Source organism: Arachis ipaensis, chromosome B7 (assembly GCF_059453495.1).
Source record: "Arachis ipaensis isolate K30076 ecotype BB chromosome B7, ASM5945349v1, whole genome shotgun sequence".
Taxonomy (NCBI): Eukaryota; Viridiplantae; Streptophyta; class Magnoliopsida; order Fabales; family Fabaceae; genus Arachis; species Arachis ipaensis.
This window is the reverse complement of record NC_142442.1, coordinates 3,642,289-3,659,722: the sequence shown is the minus strand read 5'-3', so window position 1 is coordinate 3,659,722 and position 17,434 is coordinate 3,642,289. Positions and strand designations below refer to the sequence as shown.

The following is a 17,434-nucleotide window of genomic DNA, read 5'->3' as shown; positions in this document are numbered from 1 at the left end:
TTCAGCTTGTTCCTTTGTCTGCTTTGATCCTTCCTGATGTTACTATGCTGTATTAACAGAAGCCACCTGTAGATACCTCTGTTACCATTCTTCCACTAATGTCTCTTATATTGATGGAAATCACCTTGCCATTGAAGTTTAGCGATCAACCCGAAATCGCAAAATATTAATTAGTTTCAGCTTGTATTTGGTCAATCTATGACATCTTTTTGATAAATATTAATTACTATTTTGTTATGACAATTATTGTTAGACAAGAATTTTATTATTTTGTTGAGAATTATTGATGAACATATATTTGAAATACTAATTGAATTTTTTAATATCTATTTTAATTAGAATTTTATTATTAGTTATTTTGTCTCTTTTATAATTTTTTTCTATTGTGCACAAATTTATTTATTAATTAAAATAATTACACATGTATAAACAAAAAAATTTATTGTAAATTTTAATTTTTTGTATTTTTATTACAAAAATAATTTTTATTTTTATTAAAAAGGCAACCCTTTTATTAGTTGCATATTTTGAATATTAGACAACACTTGTATGGTTGCATATCCAAAAGAAAAAGCAACACTTGTATAGGTTGCATATCCAAAAGAAAAGACAACACTTGTATAGGTTGCATATCCTAAAGAAAAGACAATACATTAAAGGGTTGCATATTCAAAACTAATAGGCAACACTTTAAAGTATTGCAAATTCAAACTTATAAGCAACACATAAAAGGGTTGAATTTTATTGCAAATAGGCAATATTTTTTAGTAGTGGTCAAAATATGAGAAAAGACAACATTGCAAAAGTGTTGTCTCAAAGACACCTTTGAAGTGTTGTTGTTTTTTAACCAAAGGCAACACTTACCAAATGTTGCTTTCGTTGCTCTCAAAAGCAACACTTTTGAAACCAAAAAGTGTTGCCTTGATCTAAGGCAACGGCTGCATATGCAACGCCGCCCAAAAACGTTGCCTTAGGTCCAAAAGTGTTGCCATAGATCAAAAGCAACCTTTTGTCAGCTTTTAGGCAACACTTTTTAAATGTTGCCTCAACCTGAAAATGTTGTAGTGCAAGCGCCAAAGCCAAAGCCAATTTTCATTATCATTCCAGCCAAATTTCTTCTTCAATAGCCATTCATACCCGCTTTTAGTCGAGTAGGTGAGAGTATTTGACTTTGTCCAAAACCAATCTGTTTTATCTCCTGCCTGCTTGATAGGATCAAAGAGCATCAAATCAAGTTTAACTTCTTCCGGAATCATTGTGCAAAGAATATCCCACCGCCAATGCCCAAGGTGCCAGACATCTTCTAACTTCAAGTGAGAATCAGAAATGTGCACAAAAGGAACCAAAGGAGCTAGCGTTCCACATGGTCGCCAAGCATGATACGAAAAGGATTGAGACATCCTGCCTGTACACCAATCAAAACCATCACGAAGCTTTTCTATTGTCTTATAAATCGCTCTCCAAGTGCTTGAAACATTATTAGAAAATTTGGGTGAAAAGCAAGAACTCCCAGATAAATATTTTGCCAACATAATTCTTACCCAAAGCTTATCTTTATTATGCAATAATTGCCAAACAAGCTTTTCGAGTAAAGCAAAATTTACGTATTGAGTATATCTAATTCCCAAGCCTCCATATTTTCTTGGAGTGACAACTTTGCTCCACTTGACCAAATTTAAGCAATGCTCCCCCACCTTTCCCTTCCACAAGAATTGTCTAAGCACAGAATCAATCTTTTGACAAACCGAAGTGGGAAAAAGAGTCACTTGCATCTGATAAATAGGAAGAGAAGAAGCAACAAATTTAATTAAGCAAAGCCTGCCTGCTCTGTTAAGGAGCCGACCTTTCCTAATAAAAAATAGTTGACACCTATTTAAAATAGTTGACATGGCACAATAAAAAAAATATTAGTAATTTAACAATATATTTTATTTCATACTTTTAAATATTGATGACTAACTAATAAAATAATAAATTCTGATGACATCCTAATATTTTTCATAAAAAATAATTATGTGGCATAAATTTATCTCACAATAATTTAGTATTAATCTTTTTTATATAATAAAAATAGATAAATAATTTTATTTGAACATAATTATTCTAATTAATAAATCTAGCAAAATCATTGCTTGCTTTCGAGGATGATGATAAAAGAGTATATACATCTGAATTGCACTTAGACTTGGGAGATGTTGAGTCGTGTGTTTCAGGGCCAAAGAGGTAAATACATAGCTTACAAAATATTTGTATACTTGATTGGCATGCATGTCTTGGCAACAAAGTTGGATTCAAGGTGGGTAGAGCTTTCATATGACTTTGCTATCTATCACTTCTTTCTTTGGCTACTTGTCATTGATGCTCAAATTCTAATTCCTAATATCCACCACACCCGTATACTAAACCACAGTCTTCTCTTTATTGCCTTCATCTCCAGCAGCAAATCTGTCCACCGAGTTAAACAAGTAAATATCAAAGCTCAATCAATGGATAGGGTGAAACAAGTTTAAAGAGAAGCGCATACTCACATATCGTATTTGCAATGAGGACCAACTCCAAGATAACCCTTGGATTCAATCTTAGCAGAAAAGGTTTGGAGTTGGAGCCTGACTCTGGCATAAGGAACAAGATGAGGAAGATCTGACCCTTCCTCTTGCTCCTTCTCTTGCACGAACTCGTGTTCCGTGAATATATAGATCAAACTTTCTTTGCTACTGTGGTGGCAACAAAAAATATTTGATACCCGCACATCGTCCTCCTCCAAACCATCCACGTGCACTATTGCCACAAGCTTCTTCTCAGACAAGTCATAAATATACCACGTTGGAACGGAGTCTACAATCAGAAGATAATGGCTACATCCCAAACGAACTAATTTTCTAGGACAAAATCCAGGAACTGGCGGAAAATTGCACTCAACTTCTTCCCATCTGTTAGCCTTGACGTCATATGACATGAGCAACTGATGATTATCATCAAAAGAATACAATACAATGAGGGTCTTCTTGCTACTCTTGGTGCTGTCCTCCCACAGAAAGTACGAGCTAGGGAACGAGTGACCTGAGAAGAGAGCACTATCTGGCACTTCCCTTTTTTCCCATAGACCTGATTTTAGGCTATAGATCTCAACCCAATTTGCAATTCCATACTCACCCCCAAACATGCACAATTTGCCATCGTATGGGACTACGAAGGGACTTAATCGGGAGCAGAACATGGTTCCACATAGACTCCAAACCCAAGTAGGATCCTCATACTTAAGGCACCACAGCTTTGAGTAGCGACTATCGTAATAACCCACGTTCGGATGTTCTATAAGACCACCCACATCAGCAGTAAAGTAAAAGCAGCGACCATCAGAACAAATTCCTTGAAAATCTGGTAACACACCGTTGTCGATCAATAGATCATCTCTAAGAGGCCATTGGGCAGGTATATGACATACTTGTTCAAGTTCAACAGTGCCATTTTTCATAAAGTTGTCGTCAGTGATAGTTAACATCCTGTAACTGGTGGTACTAGAGAATCTCACATAAGGCTCGGTTTTCACTTCTACAAGATTTTTCACCAACATATATAAACGCTGTGTCATGGATAGGTTTAGATCAGAAGAACCAACATCCTGGAATTAGGGAAACAATTAAATATTAGATAGAGAGCTCTGCAGTGTGATGATAATAAATAGAAACGCCATAGTTATATAAGGATAAGAGGATGCAGAAACAGACCTCAGGTTCAGATTCCCCGCATATTCCCAAAACAGCACCTTGCAAAACCGCAACAACACTTCCCCACCAGCTGTCAAAATCCGCATTCCATTCAGCAGTGTGCCCCAAACCCCTAATCTCATTGGCGGCCTTAGCCATCAAATTCTTCCCACCTTCAGTAACCTCGCTGCCCACCACAAAGGCACTGAAACTGCAAGCATTCACAACAAACGCTCCAACCTTAAAGGCGTTCGCTTTTTTCTCGATCCAATTGACGAAGCACTCTGCTCCCCAAGGTAGGTCGTGATTGGAAGAGAAATTCCGTGCGGGAGGTAGGTTCCAAACTTCCGAAGTTGAAGCAACGAGGAGGACGAGGTTCTCCTTGGGTAGGGCTTCGGGCTCGTAATTCCGGGCATCTACGAGGTCCAAAACGACGCCTTTCGACTCTAACAAATCGCAGAGGCGCGTCGCTAGGGCTTTTGAAGTTCCGATTTGGGAAACGAATAGCATCTTGCCACATGGATCGCGTTTGGGTTGTTCGGGATTGCGTTTGGGTTGTTGGCGATGGTGTGTTGTGAGGTTCTTTTCGTGCATGAGACGAGACTTGCAGATTAAGAACAAGATCGTGGCAGTGGCCGTGGCGGCGCTAACGGTGGAGAAGAGTGCGGGCGCCGACATGATTGGCATGTTGCTTTCAGTTTTAGGTTTTAGGTCACCAAACACTATCTTCGCCATGCAATGCATGACATTATACAAAGTTTCTTAACAAAATACTCCTTTTTCACGCTGGTTTGTTACTAAATTGCTTTCCCCTTTTCTTTGTTTTTTAAATATTTTTTTTGGTGACTTTGTTTTTTTAATATTTAATTTTACATTACTGATAATATACATTATTTTATTTTTAAATATTTGTGAAAATAATTTTTATTAATATTGAATATATATTGTGGTGCATAATTTTTATCCTCAAAATAATCCCCTTTTCTTTGCCTTAAGCTCTCCAATGAATTTTTAGAGGGTGGTGCATAAATTGTCTTTATTGACTACAAAGGTAATATCTGGTCTGGCTGGTGATTATTGCATACTGAAGGCCTTATGTTGCAATGAATTTATACAGCATTAGCTTCTGAAATGTTTCACCATCATGCATTGAGAGTTTTAAGTTGGATGCCATTGGAGTAGGCATGGCTTTTGCATCATACATTTCCGCTTTTGCAAGCAGCTCCTTGATATATTTGGTCTAGCAAAGGAGTATTTCATTGTCGTTTCTCTTAATAGCTTTGGTACCCAAGAAATAATTCATTTCTCCTAAGTCTTTTAGAGAAAAGATTGAGTTAAGTTGGCTGATTAGTGTGGCAATTTCAGAGTCCGAACTCCCTGTGACTAAGATGTCATCGACATAGACAAGAATATAAGTTGCGGAGGATGCTGTAAATCTTGTGAAGAGAGACGTGTCTGAGATAATGTTATGGAATTCAAAGCTGTCGAGGGTTGTCTTGAGCTTAGTGAACTACACACGAGGCGCCTGCTTCAGCCCATATAGTGACCTCTGAAGTTTGCACACATGATGCAAATGGTTCGGTGAGAGAAAGCCTTCTGGTTGAGTCATATATACTATTTCTTAAAGATCCCCATTTAAAAGGCGTTGTTGAAGTCAAATTGCCTTATTCTCCATCCTTTTGCCAAAGCCAAAGTTAGCATGATTCGCACAGTAGGTAGCCTTACTATGGGACTGAAAACCTAGTCAAAATTCACGCCTTTCTTTTGGTAAAAATCCTTTTCCACTAGCCTAGCTTTGTACTTTTGAATGGTGCCGTTGGGATGTCTCTTTATTCTAAAGATCCATTTGCAACCAATGATAGGGATTGTATTAGGAGTGGGTTTGGAGACTAGCTGCCAAGTGTGGTTCCTCAAAAGAGCTTCATATTCCTCCTCCATTGCTCTTCGCCAATGGGGATAGGTGAGAGCCTCTGCTACTGTCGGCGGTAGGGTCTCCGAGAGGACAATGGCACCCTCTTGCACTACTGCTGCATATGTTTTAGGTTGAAAATGCCAGATTTGCTTCTTGTTTGCATTGGATGCTGGTTCATTGACAAGGTTGTTGGGGCTGACAGTACAGCTTCAATTCTAGGTGATTGATGAGCACCTGCATTAGGAGTGATATTGCTGGGAGATGGATTAGCGACAGTAATAGTATCATCAGCAAGAGCAGAATAATCAGACACAGATATAGGTATTGCAGGTAATGATGCATGTATGTCATTGGCGATATTGAAAGTATCATTTATAGAATGCAATGTATGAGGTGCATTAGGAAGGGTTGGGGATGTGGTGAGAGGAAGAGGTTGAATAGAGGAAAGAGGACTAAGATTGAAAGTGGGATTGGGGATTGGTTATAGGATAGTGTGGTGAGATTAGGATCGAAATAGTTGTGGGTAAGGAAATTCAGATTCATTGAAGTACACATTTCTTGAGATAACTTCTCTTCTATTTGGGAATAAGCACATGTATCCTTTGTGGTCTGTGGCATAACCAATAAATATTGATTTGTCAAATCTGTGATCAAACTTGTGTACATTGTATGGTCTTAGCAAAGGGTAGCAAGTGCAGCCAAAGGGTTTTAAAAAATCATAGTCTGGTTTGGTATTGGTAAGGGCTTCTAATGGGGTTTTGTTGTTGAGAAGTTAGGTGGGCAATCTGTTTATGAGATAGGTGGCAGTCATGGTTGAGTCTTTCCAGAATGTGAAAGGTAGGTTGGCTTGAGCTAGTAAGGTGAGTGATATTTCAGTGATGTGTCTGTGCCTTCTTTCAACAATACCATTCTATTGTTGGGTGTAGGGACAAGTAAGCATGTGTTGAATGTCGTGATCAGTAAGAAATTGGTTGAATGCCAGAGACATGTACTCTCCTCCATTGCTTGTCTGTAATGCTTTAATTTTCAGTCCTGTTTTGAGTTCAATAGCTTCTTTGTACTGTTGGAAGGCTTTAAAGGCATGAGCTTTGGTGTTAAGCAGGTAAGTGGTGGTATGTTTGGTACATGCATCAATGAAACATATATAGTAACAAAAACCTGATCTATTATATACTGGTGCTGGCCCTCAAACATCAGAAAATATTAATTCTAAAGGTGCATAAGTTGTACAGGAATCAGGATATGGCAATTTGTGTATTTTGCTTATGCAGCAAGCATGATAAAATGAAGGTTCAAGGCTTTTTTTATTTATTGCATCAGCCAGCTTCGGCACACATTGTTTTATTACAAGAATAACTACTTTATCAGAGGGGTGGCCTAATTTTCTATGCCACTGTTGAGTTATGTCACTAACTCTTTTACAAGTACTGTTTGCTGCTATAGGATCAGACTCCTTTCTTACAGACTTAAGAAGATCTTTGTTTTCTGATTTTTCTTTTACTTTTCCATATATATAAGACATAAATTTTATTATAAAGGGAAATTTGGGGGGCTGTCAGTAGTTGAGTTTGAGCTGGCCACAGTGTGTGGTGTGACTTCAGCTGAGGTTGGTGAATTTGGCTTTGCAGCTTGTAACCTTGAAGACTTAGGACCTTGGTCAGGCGTACTTGGTTTTTCTTTAGGATCTTAGGTTGTGAATTTTGATTTTTCAAATATATTGGTGATGTTATAGGTTGGTATAGAGGGTGGAAAATGTAAAGGCTTGGTGTCGGTGGCTCTTGGGATAACTTGGATTAGTGAATTTGGCTCTGCAGCAGGTAAGTTTAAAGATTTGGGACCATGATCAGGTGTACTTGGTTTTTCTTTGGAATCATAGGTTGTGAATTTTGGTTTTTCAGATATATTGGTGATGTATTGCAAGTTGGTGTAATGGGTGGGGAATGTAATGGCTTGGTTTCAGTGGCTCTTGGGATAACTTGGATCACTTCAAATCTATATAGTCCTTCCTTAAGTAGACCTTGAAAGAGTATCTTCTTGGACATCTGGCATTTGATATTGCAAAAATAATGCCAGAATTCAAAAAAGACACAGTTGTCTAGTGCAAATTTAGCGATACTGACAAGGTTTTTAGAGATAGTGGGTACATGTAGTAGGTTTCTTAGTGTGAAAGGTCTGTTGGACAAAAATGCATGCATAAATGAACTTCCAATATGCTCAATTTTCATACCATGGCCAGTTTCTCCATACACTTTCTCTATGCCTTCATAGTCTGATCCTGTGGCAAGGTTTCTTTGGTCAAATGTGATGTGGTGTGAGGCTCCTGAGTCTGGATACCAGGTGGTGTTAGAGAGAGCTGATGGCAACGAGAGGAGTGCTTGTGGATTCGCTGTTGTAGGTGACTGCATCTTTGGATCTTCGTAACGTTGCTGATTGCCTTAGGCATTGTGGAATGCCATTGAAGGTGGTTGAACTGTGTTTAAAGGTTGCAGTTGAGGATTCATGAATTCTTGATTAAACTTATGGTAACACTGTACAACTGTATGTCCTATCTTTCCACATATATAGTTGGCACTGAGGTCTGCTACCTTGCCACCATGTAGACCTTCTAGAATCTCTGAAGTAGCCTCTGCCTTGCGTTCCTCGAAATCCACCTCTACTGTAGTGATAATAGCTTCTATCTTGCGCTTTTTGTTGTTCCTCACTGCTTTGAGCTACATTTGCATGAACCAACCCTAAATCTGTCTTTCTGAATCTATCAATTAGCTCTTCTTCTGTGAGTAATTGTGACTCAAATTCGCTTTCTGTCATGTGGTCTATTCTTGTTGTTGTAACTGTAATGAATGCCCGATATTTCTCACTGAGACCTCCTAGTGCTGCTTCTATGTATTCTTCCTTGGTAAGTGGTGCTCCAAGAGCGTTCAACGTGTCTGCTACCTGATTGATTTTTGAGATATATTCAGATGTCGAGGATCTTTGTTTCTTGAACGTCTTCAGCTGTGTTTTCAACTGCTTAATCTTTGATTTGACTCTGTGATACCTGCTCGGAAAGACAACAGGGGCATTCTAAGACAAAAGGACAGAATGGAAATTTTATACTTCTAGAGGACCCCATCACTAGAGCACGTGCAAAGAAGCTCAAGGAGAGCTTTGGGAACCCGGCAGCGCTTATGCATATGGAGTTACATCAAGTTCTAACCAAGGAAGAATGGGCAAGGCCCATTGGGCTAAGTCAGGACAACAAGAAGCCCAATAATGCTTTTCGAATTCAGTGGAAGGCATAATTTATCTTTAAAATTCGAAATTCTAGACTTTTGTTTTAGTTTGTTATCTGGTCAAAAGTTTGTTAGAAGACTTGTTTTAAATATGCTATGCTTAGTAGTAATTTTAGGGATTTTAAATTTAAATCAAATCTGATCTAATCTAATAAGATCAAATCTGATTTAAATTAGTTATCATATCTTTAGGATTTTAAAATTTAAATCAAATATGATCTAATCTAATAAGATCAAATCTGATTTAAATTAGTTATCTTATCTTATCTTTTAGCTAGTTTGTTTGGGGTCTATTTAAACACCTTCTGGTGAGACAATTTATATAACTTTGATGAATAAATTTTAGTTGCTTTTAAGCACGTTTATTGTGTGAGAAGTGAGGTGAGTGATTTGCTTCGTTTGTTGCATGAGGAAGATTGAAGGATCCAACACTAAGGTGATCTACGTGGTGGTTTCTTTCAGTTTTCATCCCTCTGATCTAGGTTGTCAAGGACAAGTTCTTTGAAGGTCTAGTAGGGAATCCTTTCCGGTGACCTAGGTTGCTAAGAACAGGTATCTTAGAGGTCTAGTAGAAAAAACCTTTATTTGTCTTTTATGTTTCCGCTGTATCTCCTATGCCAATAAATTCTTCTTCTTGATGTCATTCTTTTCTTGTCCCCTTCCATTAAGATTTTATTACTTTGAATGTATTAAACCCCTAAACCCCAATTAAATCCTTCTCACTCTGGCTTCAAAGTATTCATCTAACACATACCAGATCTGATATGCATGATCATATTCAATTACTCGATTTATAAAATTCTGCTCCATTGATGCAATTAACCAAGCTACCAGGCATTGATCTCGCACCTCCCAGTCTATGTATTGCTGTGCTTCAGTTCCATTACATCTATCTAATTCTGAGTTGAATTGCGCTGGAACCTTTCTTGGATCAAGATGATGTTGAAGCTTGTTTACCTTGATGCACGCTAGTGCCTGTTTCTTCCATGCTTTGTAGTTGTTTTCATTAAGTTTAATCGTTGAGAAAGCTGTGAAGAGATTCTGGCTAAGGAAGCTCGTTGGAGCTTGTGAGATTTGTGTAGAGTTATTCATGGATCCAAGAAAGCTCTGATACCATGTGAAGGTATCAGCCTCTTTGAGAAGAAGAAGAAGAAGAAGAAGAAGAAGAAGTTAGTATAGGGACTAATATATATATACATAGGATTTAACGGAAAGACTAATTGACTTCTAACAACTTTGCTGATTTGGCTCTAACTGACTTCTAACAATTTTGCTGATTTGGCTCAGTAGTTCTAACTAACTACACGTATTTTCTGCAAGTGTAGGGTCATTGTTACTAACAAGAATTTATTATTTTTAGTCTCATTAATTCAATTCTTTTAATTTAGTTTTTTTAATTTAGTAATTTAACAACATATTTTATTCCATACTTTTAAACATGGATAACAAACTAAAGGCCAAAATTAAGAAATTCTGATGACATCCTAATATTTTTTATTAAAAAAATTATATGGCATAAATTTATCTCACAATAATTTAGTATTAACTTTTTTTATATAATAAAAATAGATAAATAATTTTATTTGAATATAATTATTATGGTATTTTATATTAAATAAGATATAAACTCTAATTAATAAATCTAGCAAAATCATTGCTTGCTTTCCAGGATGATGATAAAAGAGTATATACATCTGAATTGCACTTAGACTTGGGAGATGTTGAGTCGTGTGTTTCAGGGCCAAAGAGGTAAATACATAGCTTACAAAATATTTGTATAGTTGTAGAAAGGCAGAATGGCATGCATGTCTTGGCAACAAAGTTGGATTCAAGGTGGCTACAGCTTTCATATGACTTTGCTATCCATCACTTCTTTCTTTGGCTACTTTGTCATTCATGCTCAAATTCTAATTCCTAATATACACCACACCCGTATACTAAACTACACTCTTCTCTTTATTGCCTTCATCTCCAGCAGCAAATCTGTCCACCGAGTTAAACAAGTAAATATCAAAGCTCAATCAATGGATAGGGTGAAACAAGTTTAAAGAGAAGCACATACTCACATATGGTATTTGTAATGAGGACCAACTCTAAGATAACCCTTGGATTCAATCTTGGCAGAAAAAGTTTGGAGTTGGAGCCTGACTCTGGCATAAGAAACAAACTGAAGAAGTTCTTCCTCTTCCTCGTGTTCCGTGAATATATAAATCAAACTTTCTTTGCTACTGTATTGGCAACAAAAAATATTTGATACCCGCACATCATCCTCCTCCAAACCATCCACGTGCACTATTGCCACAAGCTTCTTCTCAGACAAGTCATAAATATACCACATTGGAGCGAAGTCCACAATCAGAAGATAATGGCTACATCCCAAACGAACTAATTTTCTAGGACTAAATTCAGGAACTGGCGGAAAATTGCACTCAATGTTGCGACTTTGAGGCGCGATTACTGTAACACTCCATGGAAAATAGTAGTTTCTATTGCTGGAATTTTTCTGCTTATTCTCACTGTTATTCAAACAGTATTTTCTATCCTCTAAGAAAAACACTAGTACTAGATTAATGTTTGTGTTGTATAATGTGGATTGGATGATTATATGTTCAATTCCCAATATGGTGTGGTAGTTTTGATATCTTTGTATTTTGTAAGAATTGAAGTGTTTATTATGAACATGCGGCCACTTTGTTATGTAATTATTGAAGACCACTGCATATGGCATATTCCTTTTCTGTAATTCTGTATCAAGTTTGAATGTGATATTTTTTTTATTGTTGCTTTCTAGTTTCTATACATTATTTACACATCTTTATTCTGAAATTATTATTCAAACATTATGTTCTATCTTAAAAAAAGTGAGTTTTTTTTTCATTTCAATTGTAAGATTCCACAGGTCAACAGTTCTTGCTCTTAGAGCTGACCCCAATATTGAAATGGCAAGTGGTAATCCTTCACAATGTGCTTTCTCTTGATTCAAAGTCAAACTGCATAAAAGAACCGCCTTCAGTTCCATCAACTTGAACTGTGTTCTTTACATGTTCTTGTACTTGCTCAACTTTTGTCTCCAGTTTCCTCCTAAGATGTTCTGGTTTCCTCGTCAGAACATGTCCCTGATGACCCATTAGAAAGCTCACACACACAGATATGGCAGCAAGTGCAAAAGGTGATGATGTATTACTCCAAATTTTCTCCCTTTATCTGTAGGTTTAAACAACTGTTTTTTATTATATATAACAACAACAAATCATTTGATTCAGATAGCTGACTACACCTAGATATATTCATATATATATGCTACTGGTCTTAAGAAAAAGTTTTGCAAGGTATATATGAATTCGTTGAAAGATGAAACCATACCTCAATTTGCTTTCCCAAGTTACTCAGAAGTCTTCAAGAGAATATGGCAAAGCAGGGTGAGAATATGGCAATACTGATTGATTGATAAAGAACAAAGTTACAAGAGATTCATCTCAAGTACTTGAAAAATGAAATCATAATCTGGTTATTAAAGACCCTGACAAAGTCAATTTAGACTATAAATTTTAGTCCGTAAATTTTTTAAAAATTTAGATGTCAGAAATATATTTAGTTGTCCGCAAGTATTTTTAATTTTTCGTGTGGGAGTACGTACTCCTCATCTAGCACCCGATGCTCTGCTAGGGTTTCACTGCGCCGTCTCCATGGTTACACATTTCTTTGTCTTTTTTTCGTCAAACTCTTTTCCATCTTCTTCTACTTTCTTTTCTTAATTTTTTTTCCACTTAGCTCCCTAATTTTCGTTTTCTCTCCCAATTCATTCCTCTTTTAATTCATTCCGTTTTCTAATTTACTCATTCCATATATCTTATGTCTCTTTGGAATCATTGAATACCAATTCTGATTTTCTCTACACCATGAGTAACAAATCAGAGACTCAGAACCCTCGTATAATTGCTATGACGGTGGAGGGTGCCAGCCTTCAAGTGGCACCCAAAGAAATATGAAACTGCTCTCGTGAAATTGTCGGGGTTTGGGGAGACCCCTGACAATCCACAATCTTAAAGGGATTTGCAAATCCTACTCCCCCGAGGTTGGTTTTATCTGTGAAACAAAAAATCAACCTCGACAAGTTGAAGGAAAACTAAGATCTTGTGGTTTCAAGGAATGGTTTATTGTAGATCCGGATGGATTATCAGGGGGTTTGGCAATGGCATGGAGGGATGGTTGCACTGTTCAGATTTTACAGCATGGTAGATTTTTCATTGCGGCATCAGTTCTAACAGCTGGTTCTAATGATCCCTATGGTGTTCTAGGTGTTTATCTCAGTTCAAATGATCAACATAGAATGGCTCAATTTGCTGAATTAACTTCAGTCACCCAACAGTTCGATGGTAAGATTGTATTAATGGGGGATTTTAATGCCATTTCTAATCAATTGGAGAAAGAAGGTGGGGGTGCTAAATCTCCTTCTTCTATTAAAACCTTTAATAGTTTTATTGATGATAATTCCCTGATTGATATTGGTATGGTTGGAAGACCATTTACTTGGTCAAATAGACGGAGAGGTGATGAGTTGATACAGGAAAGACTGGACCGATTCCTGATAGGAGTTGATTGGCAGCAACTCTATCCCAATGCAACGGTTCTTAGACTGTCAGAATCAGGCTCGGATCATGCCCCTCTTCTCCTAGACTCTAATCCGAGAACTGAGAGATCTAAACGCCGATTCAAATTCCAAGAAAGATGGTGTTCCAATGATGAAACAAGGCAGATTGTTAGAGAGGTTTGGCATGAACAGATTGATGGTTCAGCCATGTATATCCTAGCTTAAAAAATAAAGCGTTGTCGGCATAAGATTGTCAGATGGCAGCAAGAACACATATCTAATTCGAAGGTGGAGATTGATTTACTACAGTCGGAATTAGAGGAACTTCGTTTAGCAGGAATTCATGGAGGCGACACCATTTCAGAAATAGAGGACAAACTTGAAAAAGCATTACAAAATGAGGAATCTTATTGGAAAGATAAGTCTAGAGTCAAATGGCTCAAATCTGGTGATCAGAATACAGCTTTCTTCCATCAGAAATTTAGAAACCGAACCCGAAGAAATAGAATTTGGCAACTAACTGGCAGTGATGGTGAAATGGCTACTTCAAATGCTGGTATTGCTTCTGTGGCTGAATCTTATTTCAAGGACATCTTTTTCTCCACTTGTCATGAGAACCTTGAACCTCTATTTATTGATTTTGAACCTAAGGTTACAGCTCACATGAACCGTAGGCTTCAAAGACCAGTGACTATGGAGGAAGTGAAACGCACAACATTTAGCATTCATCCTCAAAGTGCTCCAGGAGATGATGGTATGACAGCAAAATTTTTTCAAAGCTTCTGGAACATACTTAGTGGTGATGTGTTTCGAGCAGTTAAGTGCTTCTTTTCTGGGGGCAGAATCTTGAAGGGTTTTAACCACACTCAGATCTGTCTTATTCCCAAGATTTCTAATGCTAAAGATATGACTCAGGTAAGACCAATAAGTCTATCTTCAGTCTTTTACAAGATTATCTCCAAAGTATTTGTACATAGGCTTCAGGGTATGATGAATAGACTAATTAGCCCTACGCAAAGTGCTTTTATTAAAGGCAGATTAATCTCTGATAATATCCTAATTGCTCACGAGTGTATGCATTACTTGAAGAACAAAAAAGGGGTCTCGAAAATGAAATGGCGCTAAAATTAGATATGAGTAAGGCATATGATAGGGTGGAATGACACTTTCTTTGGTTTATATTGGAGAAGTTTGGTTTTGACTCCCGATGGATCATGTGGATTCGAGAATTAGTGACAACTGTTTCTTATTCTGTTATTGTGGAAGGACAACCTTATGGTTTCTTCAAACCAAATAGAGGTATTTGACAAGGAGATCCTCTATCCCCCTATCTTTTTCTTTTTTGTGCAGAAAGTCTCTCCTTCTTTCTACACAAGGCAGAACAAAATAGACTAATTCAGGATCTTCAGATACATAGGTGATGTCCCAAGGTCAACCACCTCCTGTTTGCTGATGATTCCATTTTATTCTGTAAGGCTAATCCTGAAGCATGTTCAAATATCCTGCATTTATTGAATTCTTATGAAAGCATCAGTGGCCAGAGGGTAAATCTTAATAAATCTGCTGTATTCTTTAGCCACAACACTCCATCCACTACTCGTACACTACTGGCTAACTCTATGAATATTAATCATATTGGAGCTCAGGATAAATACCTTGGTTTGCCTTCTACAGTCTCTAAATCGAAAAAGGCTTCTTTTAGTATGATCAAAGAAATGGTTCAGAAAAGAATCCAAGGGTGGAAGCGCAATCTTCTTTCGTCAGGTGGTAGACACGTATTGCTTAAGGCAGTGGGAGAAGCTATTCCTATTTATACATTGTCTTGCTTCAAGTTGCCTGATGGTTTAATTTCGGAAATTCACTCTCTACTTTCTCAGTTCTGGTGAGGACAAAAAGGTTCTGAAAGGAGGATGGCTTGGATTAGCTGGGACACTATGACTCGCCCACGAAAAGAAGGAGGCCTTGGATTTAAAGATCTCAGAATCCAAAATTTGGCGCTTTTAGGCAAACAGTTTTGGCAACTTGTAACACAGCCTACTTCCTTATTATCCAAAATCTTAAGAGGTAAATACTTTAGCAATGGTAATGCTATAATGGCAGAAATTGGAGTCTTACCTTCTTGGGGATGGAGGAGCATACTGGAAGGCCGAAAGATTGTTGAAAAAGGTCTTAATTGGGCTGTGGGTACTTGTGAGAATATCCAAACCTTTGAGGATCCTTGGCTGCCTCCTCCGTATCCTTTAATGATTTCTGACATGCCAAATAGACAAGCTATTTCTGAGTTAGTTCCAAGAGTTAAAGATCTAATTACTGAAGATAGAAATTGGAATCAGAATCTCATTCAAGAATTATTTCCCCAAGACGTTGCAAACAGGATTTTGTCAGTTAAAATTCAGTAGAGTAGGGACAAATTGCAATGGGATTTGAACAAATCCAAGCAATATGATACAGTTTCAGGTTACAGAATTGGCTATTTATTTTACCATCCGCCTCTGGAGCTTTGCCCTAATTATATGCAGCAGAAAAAGCCGTGGATTGATCTATGGAAGTTGAACTTGCCTCACAAAATTAAGCTATTTATCTGGAAAGCTCTCCATGGCCGACTTCTGGTGCTTGCTCAGATTCATCACCGCATCCCATCTATATCACCAATATGCCCTTACTGTCATGAAGCAACGGAAACAGTCACTCATTGTTTGATCGATTGCTCTAGAATTAAAGACGTATGGTCTCAGAGTTATCTTCGTGACTGTCTTCCCCCTCAGAGTTCTAACGACTTTTGGACATGGTGGACTGCATCAACAGAGATACTTAACCCGTTGAAGAATGCTGACCGTAATCCTCAATTGTTTGCCATCATTTGCTGGAACTGCTGGAAAGCTCGCAACCAGTTGATTTTTGAAGGTTCTACTTCTATGACGTCTGCCATTCTAGCAAGCTCTGTCAAGTTGTTTCTTGAAATCCAAAGAACTCCCAGTTTAGGTCGTCATCTCCATAAGGCAAGCTCTTAGTTGCATTCAATTTGATTTATCATTATTTCTTCTTTAAGATTTTTCTTCGTTTTTCGACCACGCACCGTTGGATGAATACTTTCAGTGTATGTAGTGTTTTTGAAAAATTCCCACCTTTTATTATGTTGTTCTGCTTTTGGACATCTTTGTATTTCATTTTTTAATTATTAATGAAATATAACCTATTATCTTTGGAAAAAAAAAGTATTTTTAATTTTTTAACTTTTATTTTTAATATTTTTTTATAAAATTCTAAATAAATGAAATGTAGATAAAAAAAAAAGCACAGCCAACCAAAAATATCTTAAAAATTTGCAAATCTCATCGCTAATTAAGAGAAACAGAATATCGTTTATATATGTTGTAATTTTGATCTTGTACAATTAAAAGTTGTTGAAGAAATTCTTGACAATTCATATAAGAAATTATGAAATGGATGAAGTGATACTGTAATAATAATGAGTATTGTTGATTATATACATAAATAGATCATAATAATATGCAATTTGAATATTTATAACTGAAAATTATTGTTATTATTTTAATATAGATGTTAATTATATTTAACCATTACTTCATAATTAAAATATTTAATGATTCGTAGTAAATTCAATTAATTAAGGTTATTAATTAATAAAATAATTTTTATAAAAAATAAAATTATAATACAAGAGATTTTTTTAATGAATGTCATCTATTTAAAATGAGTGACCTGATCTAATGGTAAAAATTTTTTTTTAGTAATTGTCACCTATTCAAAATAGTTGACATGACACAATAAAAAAAAGGTTAGGAATTATCCGAATTTATTATTTTTGGTCCCATCAATTTAATTTTTTTAGTTTAGTTCCTTTAATTTAATAATTTAACAACATATTTTATCCTAAATTTTTAAATATTGATAACTAATTGATGGCTAAAAATAATAAATTCTGATGACA

At 36.6% G+C, this 17,434-nt stretch overlaps 1 protein-coding gene and 1 long non-coding RNA gene across 2 annotated transcripts; one reads left to right on the top strand and one right to left on the bottom strand.

Annotated features, from left to right (window-relative positions):
* Positions 1 to 2,107: 2,107 nt before the first annotated feature.
* On the bottom strand, positions 2,108 to 4,520 carry LOC107609789 (uncharacterized). The gene is made up of 3 exons (XM_016311817.3): positions 3,729 to 4,520; positions 2,529 to 3,622; positions 2,108 to 2,445 (listed from the first exon to the last, which is right to left on the bottom strand). The coding sequence occupies exons 1-3, from the start codon at positions 4,449 to 4,451 to the stop codon at positions 2,400 to 2,402; spliced, it is 1,863 nt and encodes a 620-aa protein (XP_016167303.2). The 5' UTR covers positions 4,452 to 4,520; the 3' UTR covers positions 2,108 to 2,399.
* LOC148550174 (uncharacterized) lies at positions 3,680 to 7,863 on the top strand. Its single transcript, XR_015892249.1, has 3 exons — positions 3,680 to 4,394; positions 5,073 to 5,949; positions 7,138 to 7,863. It is a non-coding gene; the product is annotated as an uncharacterized LOC148550174 (long non-coding RNA).
* The last annotated feature ends 9,571 nt before the right edge of the window (positions 7,864 to 17,434 follow it).